This window comes from Falco peregrinus, chromosome 2, assembly GCF_023634155.1.
Source record: "Falco peregrinus isolate bFalPer1 chromosome 2, bFalPer1.pri, whole genome shotgun sequence".
Taxonomy (NCBI): Eukaryota; Metazoa; Chordata; class Aves; order Falconiformes; family Falconidae; genus Falco; species Falco peregrinus.
Genome location: NC_073722.1, coordinates 93,983,710 through 93,994,307, shown reverse-complemented (window position 1 = coordinate 93,994,307; position 10,598 = coordinate 93,983,710). Strand labels below are relative to the sequence as shown.

Sequence of the window (10,598 nt, the reverse complement as noted above, 5' to 3'; positions counted from 1 at the left end):
CGCTCTCCATCTCTATAGCAAAAGGCATTTCTTTTCCAGAAGTGCCTCACCTCCTCTTGAACCAAGAAACCTTTTTTCCAGCCCCCCGCAGTGAGGAGCTTTCCAAGCAGTCACCTGTCCCACCTGAACTTGCCTTTTACAGGCTCCACATAACACCCCAGCTGTCACACTTGAAGGGAGCAAAGTCCCTCCCCATGTCACCTGTAGCTTTATTTCTACCCTGTTCCCTCTTGAGCGCCTTGTTTTCAGATAGAGGAGAGCAGCTTGGCTGGGAGGGGGTCCCCCGATGTCCCCAGAGCTTAGCAGAGCCTGTTCCAGCTCTACTGCACCCTTCCCAGGACGAAGGGACCTGTGTTTGGGTGCTGGTGCATCAGCAACTTCCCAGCAGCAAAATGGTTTTCATTTTCTTCCCTGCTTCCTTCCTAACATTTAATTTGATTTTCTGATGGCTACTGAGCACTAAAGCTGGTGTTTCCATGGACCCATCAGTCATCAGCCCAAACGTCACTCCCGAGTGGTAATGATCAACTCAGAGCCCACCATGCGACACGAAGGGCTCCCACCTACATCAGTTCACCCTTATCCACGCTAAATCAACCTCCTTGGGTGGAGGGGACCCTGCTATCCTCCCCTTCAGCCCCAAGTATAGAAAAAGGAAGCGGGAAACAGGACTTGTCCCTTTCTACCACTCATCGTTCACCTTCCTCCGCCCAGGTGACGGGTGAGCACGGGGCTGGCAGAGCCACAGCTCTCCCATCGGTCACCTTGCACTGGAATGGGGAACTCGACCATCCTGTGCATCCCCTCTCCATGTTGCTTCTGGCACAAAAGGGGACCTGGGCAGGAACGCAAGGCCCAGCTCCATGGGTGGCTGAAGCCACCTGAGCTGCCACCAAAGGGGTGCCCAACCACATGTTGCACCAGGACACCCCTCAAGAGCTCGGGGGCCGCGCAGGTGGCTGAACCAAGGAGCTGAGACAGCCGGAATCCGGTAATCCTTCCCAGCACTGCCAGCTCCTTCGGGTGACTCTCCCCAGGTGCAACCCCATTCCGGCCATCACTGGCAATAGGACAAGTGCAGCAGCACAGGCACGGCCAGCGCTGTAGGAAGGCATCACCCTCTAGTGACACAAAGGCACTTTGCTTGGGAAAGTATCTGTGAACCCTCAGCATTGTATTGCCCAGGAATGCTTTGTGGCGGGGCTGAGCAAGTTTTCCTCCACTGAAATCATCCTGACCGAATGCTCCCTGATCACGAGCTATCCCAGGCGCTTTATTCCCCAAGGATAACCCTTTCCACCAATTAACCACGTCTGACCACCCTGCCGCTCTCCCTCTCACATGGAAAAGCCTTTCTGAAACCCAACCTGACCACAGGCATGGAAAATTTCATCTTGGATCAGATGCCTGGCAGAGCTGTCCGCAACCAGATGGTGGGAACGGGAAGCCTGAGAATTGCCATTGTCATGGCAGTGTCAGAGCAGCCCGCTGTGGTCCCCAGCACCAGCTGTCCCCTGGGAAGAGATGGCAGCAGAGGTGGTAGGGACCACTCTCCTGGCTTGTGGGGAGCTTTGGACCAAGGTGGGCTGCACCCTTCGCAGCATCGGGCAGCAAAGCAGAGCTGAACCCACCAGCAGCAACCCTGACCTGCTGTGTTAGCTGTGCCTGAGCTTCTCCAGCCACACCATCAGCTCTGCTGCTGCTCCAGCCATCCAGGAGGGGCTGTGTCCAAGGGGTGTGTGTGCGTGTGTCCTTCTGGGTGGCAGCTTCTCACATACTTGAAGCGTTCTTTTACCAATTCTTCAGCAAGTACACCAAATCCCAGGGATGCGTCAGGCTCTTGGGGTTATCAGCTCAGCCCTGAAAGGTCTCAGAAACGCTGCAGGTTCCCTTCTGGCTTTACGTTCATCAAGTGGGTATGGGACAAATGTAATCACAATCATCGACACTTGCAGCCCCAGAAGGCAGGGCAAATACTTTTATTTCTCTCCATTTGGAAACTGGTTTAAATTAACAAAGCAAAAGCTCTCAAGCCTTCTCTGCTATCCGAGCCGGGTGGGAATGCTGCGAACATCACAGCTCAGCAATGCTGGCCAAAAGCCTGAAATCCTTATTTAATAAAGCCGATGTCGATACCTGCCTAGAGGGCTCTCTGGGAAGGGTCTGCCTGTTTGAGGCTCTTTCTGCCTCAACACACAAAGAAGTATCTCGTAGATAAACCTTGGACTTTTTTTCCCCCAGCTGCCAACCATCTGCTATGGTGAAGCAATACCGATGGTGAGCCCACTTTTCCTCCCTGTCTGATAGGGCAGCTACTCCCCTCTCCCATTCCCTACCAGCAACACTTGCTCCTCCTCCTCGAATCAGAAGAGAAGACTGCAATTTGGAGCTCACATTGCTCACCCATTCAGCCTGATACACCTAAACACAGGGGTCACCCACGTACGGCTGGGCTGGGTTTGCTGCCTCCGTGCCTGGCCCAGCCTCCCCCAGCTTAGTAAACGGCCTCACCGGCTGTATGTGGCAGATTAACACCCTCCTCCGTCACCTCTCTCGTCCCAGCAAGCTGCGCAGCACTCATCTTGCTCTAAGGACTGGAGAGAGGCAGTATGATGCCCCCCAACCACCCCCCTGCTCTGGGGGTCTGCCTGCTCTAGGCTCTAAGGTTATCTAAGGGCCTCAGCTATTTCTTCTACAGCCAGGAACCTCTTCCTGACACAACATAAAGCAAATGCATTAACAGTCTATTCTTTAGAGAGAAGTCTGAAGAAAACTCTGGGAAGTAAACAGCAGATTTGCTCATTCAGGAAAAAGCCTTCTCCGACTCGGATTCCTTCTGTTGTAACTTCCGAATCAGCTCCAGTAAATTCATCTGTAAAGTCAGCTCCTGCAAAAGAAGACAGAATTTCTGCAAGAACAAGACGATCCCATTCCCTGCTGCAGGAAGCAGAAAGGACTGGTTTGTACCACCCACTCAAGAGCTACTAATCTTTGGGGAACAAAAGAAAAAACACACAAATACAAAGCAAAGCCTTCATCCTGTTTAAGCATTTCTATAAAATACCCAGTAATAATATCTTAAGAGATCTGCTGCAAACTGCAGCTGTCTTAGGAATCCCAGGGCTTTATACTTCATTAAGGATTCAGAACGGCTCTTGCTTCTCGACCATGATTTAGCGATAAATGCAGTGAGGGCTGGCCAGTTCTGCAGGTTTCTGCTTCTGGAGCGGCCTCCAGGAGAGGGGCAGCAGTATGCCCTTGCACACACACACAACCACACACCCCAGACGAGGCTCTCCAGGTCAGCACAGCTCCCTCCCCTCATCCTTCAGCAGCACCTTCAATGCCCTGATCATTCTCCAGCACAGAAGGGCAGGAAGCAGGAGGGATTGCTTTGGGTACTCTCTGGGTAGAGCCTAAGCCATGTGCCACACACTGCTGTGCTGGAGCGTCAAACCCCCTCTAGGTATTTCATTCCTCATCAAAAACTCCTTTTTCATGACTGTAATTAAGTGAAGACCACAGTCTCCTGTAGTCACCAACATCAGCTTATGGTTTCCTTACCATCTGCTTGTTCTTTAGTTACATTTAGCTCACAAGCCATTTAGCAGAGACTATGTGGTGGAGTAGCTAATTCAGTGAACCCCGTTCCGTGACTCAGGCTTGCAGACATTACGTGATGGAAATAAAAATCTATTTTTGTAAAAATGTATCAACTGCCTAAGTGGGCATTTTATACAACAGACTGGGAGGAAACACATCAGCTGATGGGAAATGCATGGAGAACAGATTCCAGCAGTGATTTCTTACACGATGGTGGCATTCACATGTACAAGCCAAGGTCTGTGTCTGCTTTGCCAGCTATTGTAAAGGCAAACATAAACAAAACCCACCAAATAGGAACCCTGTTAAGAGTTATTACTTACAAAAATAACACAAGAGGCAGGGGCAGGAGGGGAGAGAAAGAGCTGCTTTCATTATACAGATGAGGAATAGCAGCACGGGAAAAATAAGAGGCTTGTTCAAGGCTACACAACCAGGAATCATGTGGGTTTTAGAAAATGCCTGTTTAACTAAGTTTAAGCCATCTTTTCTCACTAGTAGGTCTTTATCAAAGTGAAATTTAATCAGCTGAAAAAACAGAGTTAAGAACAGCCTGTTTCTGCATTCCCTGCAAACTTTTGTGGCCTTACAATGAGACCTTCAAAGTTTTATTTTTTCATTCCTGCGGTGGTGTTGAGACAACAGAGAAAAACCCAGGCGATTGCTCACAAGTTTTAAGAGCAGATGCACTGGGGAAACCAAGAACAATTTTCTAATCACAGTCTGTGATCATCACCTCCAGCATGTCACGTGCAAGAATTAACAAGATGCCTAATAAAGACTTCTTCAAGGCAATTTGTACAGCTAAGCTAGGTACAAAAGTGATAAACCTACGCAGCCATTTATTTTAGTATTATTCAGGCCCATTCAAGAGTCACAGGACTGCAGGCTGTTGGCACAGCGTTTCTTCCCTCCACACTGGGAAAAACATTGCAGAAAGCTGGGGATGCTGCCCCGTCTAATGGGTTTCTGCTTCTTCATTATGAACCTGGTACTAGGTCGGCCCAGGGCACATTGCCCACCAGCTGATGAGGCAAAGGACAGATCATTCTTTCTGACCCAGCCATTCAGGATTCATTAAGAGCAAGGTTTTTCAGAATAACGAAAATATTAATACAAGAGTACTGTCAGATCTTACACTCCTGCCTAAACACCAACCTGTGGGTTGGTGGTGATGTAGAAGCCAGACACCCCAGCCTTCTCCAGAGTGCTCTGTTGGTCTATCACTTTTTGGTCCAGTTCCAAGACTATCTTCTCATCCATCATTCGCTGTTCCTCTCGAATTCGTTGCTCCACGGCCTGAAAAAAAGATAACAGTAGACAAGGGGGAAAAGGTGGCATATCTGCTTCCCTCCTATCTTTTTCTCATCTCGGGTCTTTTACTGAAACCAAAGAGCAACTGAATCTTGAAGCACGCCTGCTCTCAAGAGTCCCAAGGACAGCAGAGGGCAGCAAGCACAGTCCCAGATCTTCCCTCCTCCACTTGCCATGACTTACAGCAAAGCTATCACTCCAGAAAATGCAGGGCATCAGGACCAGCCTGCTTTATGCATGTTTGGGGCCCTGAAAGACCACAAGCAACAGATCGGTATCTGAATGACTTTTCTTCATGAGCCAACGTCTGAGCAGCAGGCTACAGCTGAGCACTCCAGCAGCAGGGGCTCAAAAGAAGTCAGCAGTCTAAAAATTGTATACCCCTCACAGGACTGGCGAGGCTGAAGAAAGAATTGGAGGCGTAACATAGGCCACCAAAGCTCATCAAGGTGCCAGCTCGAATGCCTCCCTGTTCCCTGGACACTAACACACAGACCTGGAGCTGTAAAACCACAACCAGAGCCCATGTATTCACTAAAGGAGCTGAACTCCTCAAAAAAGTAACTTTGCAACTGGAAAGACGGTTTATTTTGTATTGACAACAGCAAGCTGAAGTCCCGCTTGGGACTACAGCACACTGGGGCTCTGGTTTTGGCAGACTGAGAATATTGTAGGGACTTTGCAAAATAGCTCCAACCAGCAGAACACAGCCCCCAGCTCCTCCTGCCTTGCCGACATGTGCCTAAACCTCAGCAGAGAAACGTCTACATTGCCTCTGAAGAAGTGGAGCACAGCAACTGTGTGCTACGTCAAAGGCACGTTGGACATCAGGAGCAGTGGGCACGCTCTAGGAGCACTTACATGCTCAGCTAGCTGCAGAAAGGGGCACTGCTCGACAGTTCTGGAGGAAATCTCAACCTACCAGAAACTCTGCTGGAGAGGGGAGAGCAGAAGGATTGCAAAGAACAAGGACAGAGCCCAGCTCAAATAAAAAGCCCCGTGTGTGTGGAGGCTAGGCAATACAACCTTACCAGGCTGCACTGAGCGACAGACTTCTTTTGCTAGCCACAGCGAAAGTCAGGAAGCATCAAATCCCATCTAAATGCAAAGGAAGGCTCATTCTCTTGCAGGAAATAAATGGCACGAGTTTCGACATTTTACCCTTTGCAACACAGTAAACAGGCATGCGTTTAGCTGGAAATATTCACAAGGGTAAGCTATCCTCGCTGCGCAGAAAGGGAGAAATCAACAATGCGTGGGATTTCCTACAGCCGTGGCTGGGCAAAGCCATCCGACAGGGGAGCGGAAAGCCCGTGCACTGCTACAAGTCCTGGGGAAAATCCCAAATTCGAATGACAGAGGTCTCAGCCCTGAACAGTCTGGGAAAAGCACGGAGGTTTGTCTACAGCATGGACATATCAGCGGCTGTCTGCAAAAGGCCCCACCTAAATGAAGAGCAGTTATTACTTAAATGGAGCAGGAGCTGCCTCATATAACCTTTCTTGGATGTACGGCAGTCAATTAGCATCTTACATTTCTAATTATGTCCATAGGTTTGAGAAAGCTTTGCAGAACTTGCTGTTAAGGAGGATGCAGGACTTTGATCTACCAGCAGATTACCATACATCAGCTACTCCACAGAAAACACCTGGGACAGGATCTTATTAGAATATACGTGAATAGATTCAAGACAACTTAAGCCTCAATAAAAGGTGAGGTAGAGGGGCTAATTGCCTCCTTCAGTATGGGATGCTAATGAACCTAAGAAAGCTCTGTCCTTACACTTTCTTCAGTCTAGAGGCTCTCTGTGGAAGATACAAAAGGATGCAAATCCCTCATTCCCTACAGACTTTCCTTCCTTCCAGCCACCCTGGGGGAAGGAGGCACCACACCATCATCTCCTCCACTTACTGTGCTGGAGGAATGACTTACCAAGGGTTTGAAGAAAAATAGATTTAAGTGCCTACACACTGTTTAGGGTTGGCACCTGATACTGGGCTACAGAAAAGTGCCAAAATCTTGGAAAAAACTAAGGCTTAAACACAAGCTTTTGCTTCAGCTTCAGCTCTGGTGGCTGGCAACCCTGCATGATAGACAAAGCCTTTCTAAATGCTATAGGTTCCACTAAGAAGCCAGACATCTAGAAACTACATCTTGTGTTACCTCTCCTGGAAGGTCAATCTCAAGCTATCTTGTGGGAGCTGGTCTTCGAAACCTTTAAACACAGAGGGCAGCTCCGATTAGACACATACCAATTGTTACCGAGATGATCGATCTATTTCTCCCAAAATGCTCTACAGCAGAAATATCAGAGGATAAAAAAGGGGAAGAAGTAACTCTAGTACCTGGCAGAGGAAAATGGAAGAGGAAAGCAGAGTGAAGGCAGAAGGAAGATATTGCACATCATGTAAGACATGGAGAAACAATGCATAATGAATGGTCTACTTAATGAATGAAGACTATATTGAAAATGCTTTAAAACAGGCATATAGATTATTACTTGCTGTAAGTCTACGGTATTTAGAGACAGAAGTAACAGGGACAGCTAGAAGAGGTCCAGCCTGGCTTTAGTCACCTTGATAGGAAATGAGGGATCTGGCAACACCAAGTCAAGAGATCCAGCAGTGAGTTCTTGTCATGGGCAAAGGTCAGGAAAGAGGCTGTATTTAAACAGTTATATTTGTCCTATGTGGAGTAAAATAACTTCACCCCTACATTTAAACTCCATCAATTAAGATAACTAGCTACTTGTAGTTTCTTTTACCTTATAAAACTGCTTCTATCTTATTGCCAACGTAAGGTAAGTCCTTTGGGACTGAACCTACTGCCTGTGCTGAAGTGCCTTTCCCAAATGCCTCAGGACGCACACAGAAACTATTTCTGTGCTTACTGTACCTCAAAGTAGTTCCTCCTTATCAGTGCCACCAAGTAAAATACATTCATTTTTTTAGTATTCTCTGCTTTCTACTTGCTGTGACGTAATGGCAGACTTCACATACCTTGCTCTCTACCCGTATGCGGGCTTCAACCCGTCAAATAACAAAGAATTGTTAAAGCGTTGTGGAGAGCATCGGTCTTTCGGAGTGAGCTCCTGAACCTCCAGAATTCTTGGATCACACGTGGACTGCAGCTATCGCAGATGGCAAGAGCCTGGGCCCCAATGCTTGGGGGGAGAGAGGGCATAGCAAAAGAAGGGGACCCCCAGGTCAGGGTGGGGAGCCTAGGGTGGTGCTAGCAAGACCAGACTGGATGGCTGGCAGCTCCCAAGGTTGCAGGGTGGCAACGAGTTAAACCCTCTGGAGATGCCTTGATGTTGCTGCGATGCAGGAGTGGTCCTACAGCAAAGGGGCTGTGAGCCCCCTGGGGAAGGGACACAGCCCCTGCACCAGGGGAGGGCTGTACCCGGCCTGCCCCCCCCTCACCTCCATCTCCCGCTGCTGGGCTGCACGCAGGAGCGGCAGGTTGTGGGGCCTGCAGCACTGCTGGGCTTCTTTGTGCCGGTGGAAGAGCTCCTGCTTCAGTCCTGCGACAGGGAGACAGGGATGGGCAGCGGGTCAAGGCACACTGCCACCATGTCCCCTCCCTCCTCGCTATGTGTGGCCAGCCCAGTGTCCCACCCCCCTTTGTGCCCCCACAACCTGCCCCCCAGTGTCACCCCCTGCCCCCCAGATGCCCCAGGCTTGCCTCGCCTCCGCAGTGCCCTCACTGCCCCCCACCCCAGTGCCACCACCACCTGCTCCCCCCCAGCATCCCAAGGCTACTCCCAGTGTCCCCATCACCATCCCTCAGTGTGCTGGGCATCCCCCCAGCGTCCCTGGGCTGTGCCCCTCAGGGCCCATCCCCACGGTTTCGGGTATGCCCCGTCATGCCCCACCCCCCAGCCCCCCAAGCCCTGGGCCTGCCCCCCCCAATCCCCCCCATGCCCAGGGCATGCCACCCCCTTGGGCCTGCCCCCCCCATATCCTGGGCCTGCCCCCCCTCCATGTCTCCCCCAAACCCTGGGCCTGCCCCTCTCCATGCCCAGGGCCTGCCCCCCTCAATGTGCCCCCCACGTCCCCCCCATGCCCTGGGCCTGTCCCCCCCACGTCTCCCCCATGCCCTGGGCCTGTCCCCCCCCCACGTCCCCGCCATGCCCTGGGCCTGTCCCCCCCCCATGCCCCCCTCCCCCGCTCCCTGCAGCCTCCTCACCCCCTGCCTCCCGCGGTGCTCCCCATCTCCCCCCGCCCCCCGCCGCCGGCCCGCACCGCGGTGCTCGCTGTGCAGCTGCAGCCGCTGGCTGTAGAGGTTCTTCTCGGTGAGGTGCTGGATCTCCAGCAGGCCCTGCACGATCTCGAACACGGTCCCGTCCAGCAGCGCCAGCGCCAGGTCGCTCAGCGTCGTGTAGGACAGCCGCTGCTGGCAGGGGCTACGGGCACCGGGTCAGCACGGTACCGGCTCGGTACCGGCTCGGTGCCGCCCCCCCGCAGCCCTGCGCTCACCTGGGCAGCGCCTTCACCAGCGCCTGCAGCTCCGACAGCAGCCGGTAGTGCCGCTCCTGCTGCCGGGACAACTGCTCCGCCGCCGCCGCCTCGTACCCCCCGGGCCCGCCGCCGCCGCCGCCGCCGAACCGCTCCATGGCCCCGCCGTGCGCGTCCCCGCCGCCACCCGCCGCGCCCTGCGCATGTGCGCGCCCCCCGCCACACCCCGCCCTGCGCATGTGCGCGGCCCCGCCCCTCGGCGCCGGGAGCGCGCCCGGGCCCGAGCGCCGCCTTCCCCCGGGCCCTTGTGCCGGGTCGCGGTGGCGCCCTGCGGCTGGCGGGGCCGACCGGGCACCGCGCACCGCGCACCGGGCACCGCGCACCGGGCACTGGGCACTGCGCGCTGCTCACTGGGCACCGGGCACCGCGCACCAGGCACTGGGCACCGCGCACCGGGCACTGCGCACTGCGCACCGGTCATTGCGCACTGGGCACTGCTCACCGGGCACCGCGCACCGCGCACCGGCCACCGGGCACTGCTCACCGGGCACCGCGCACCGTGCAGCGGGCACCGCGCACCGCGCACCGGGCACTGGGCACTGCACACTGCTCACTGGGCACCGCGCACCGGGCACGGGGCACCGGGCACTGCTCACCGGGCACCACACACCCGGCACTGGGCACTGCGCACTGCTCACTGGGCACCGTGCACCGGGCACTGCGCACCGGGCACCAGGCACTGCTCACCGGGCACTGGGCACCAGGCACTGGGCACCGCACACTGCTCACCGGGCACCGCACACCGGGCACTGCACACCAGGCACTGGGCACCGCGCACCGGGCACCACTCACAGGGCACTGCGCACCGGGCACTGGGCACCTGGCACTGGGCACTGCTCGCTGCACACCAGGCACTGGTCACCAGGCACCGGCGGGAGGTCTCCTGGTTTCCCTCCAGCCCATCGCACTGGGTGCGCCGGGAGCACGTCCCCACCCCATCTGAAAATGTTTTAACTGACTTTATCCAAAGCGTGTCCAATGGGGTTTGAGTGACCCTACAGGGTGACTGCTGCGGCCAAAAACGCAGTGACCCCCGGTGTCACCGCCATCGGAGGGGTTTCACTCTCCAGGCCCTTGGCTTCACGGTCTCATTCCAGCCCACGAGCTGGGGACCATTCCCCACGGACACCCTGCTGGAGCCAAGCCAGGCAACGTCCAGGGGTT

At 53.9% G+C, this 10,598-nt stretch overlaps 1 protein-coding gene across 2 annotated transcripts; it reads right to left on the bottom strand.

Annotated features, from left to right (window-relative positions):
• Positions 1-1,944: 1,944 nt before the first annotated feature.
• DGCR6L (DiGeorge syndrome critical region gene 6 like) lies at positions 1,945-9,570 on the bottom strand. 2 transcript variants are annotated; one of them, XM_055797030.1, is made up of 5 exons: positions 9,396-9,570; positions 9,162-9,322; positions 8,340-8,440; positions 4,742-4,902; positions 1,945-2,887 (listed from the first exon to the last, which is right to left on the bottom strand). In XM_055797030.1, exons 1-4 carry the CDS (start codon positions 9,530-9,532, stop codon positions 4,750-4,752), a joined length of 552 nt encoding a protein of 183 aa, XP_055653005.1. In that variant the 5' UTR covers positions 9,533-9,570; the 3' UTR covers positions 1,945-2,887; positions 4,742-4,749. The 2 variants fall into 2 exon arrangements, with proteins under 2 accessions (XP_055653005.1, XP_055653004.1); XM_055797029.1 differs by having other exon boundaries at positions 4,762-4,902.
• Between the last annotated feature and the right edge of the window lie 1,028 nt (positions 9,571-10,598).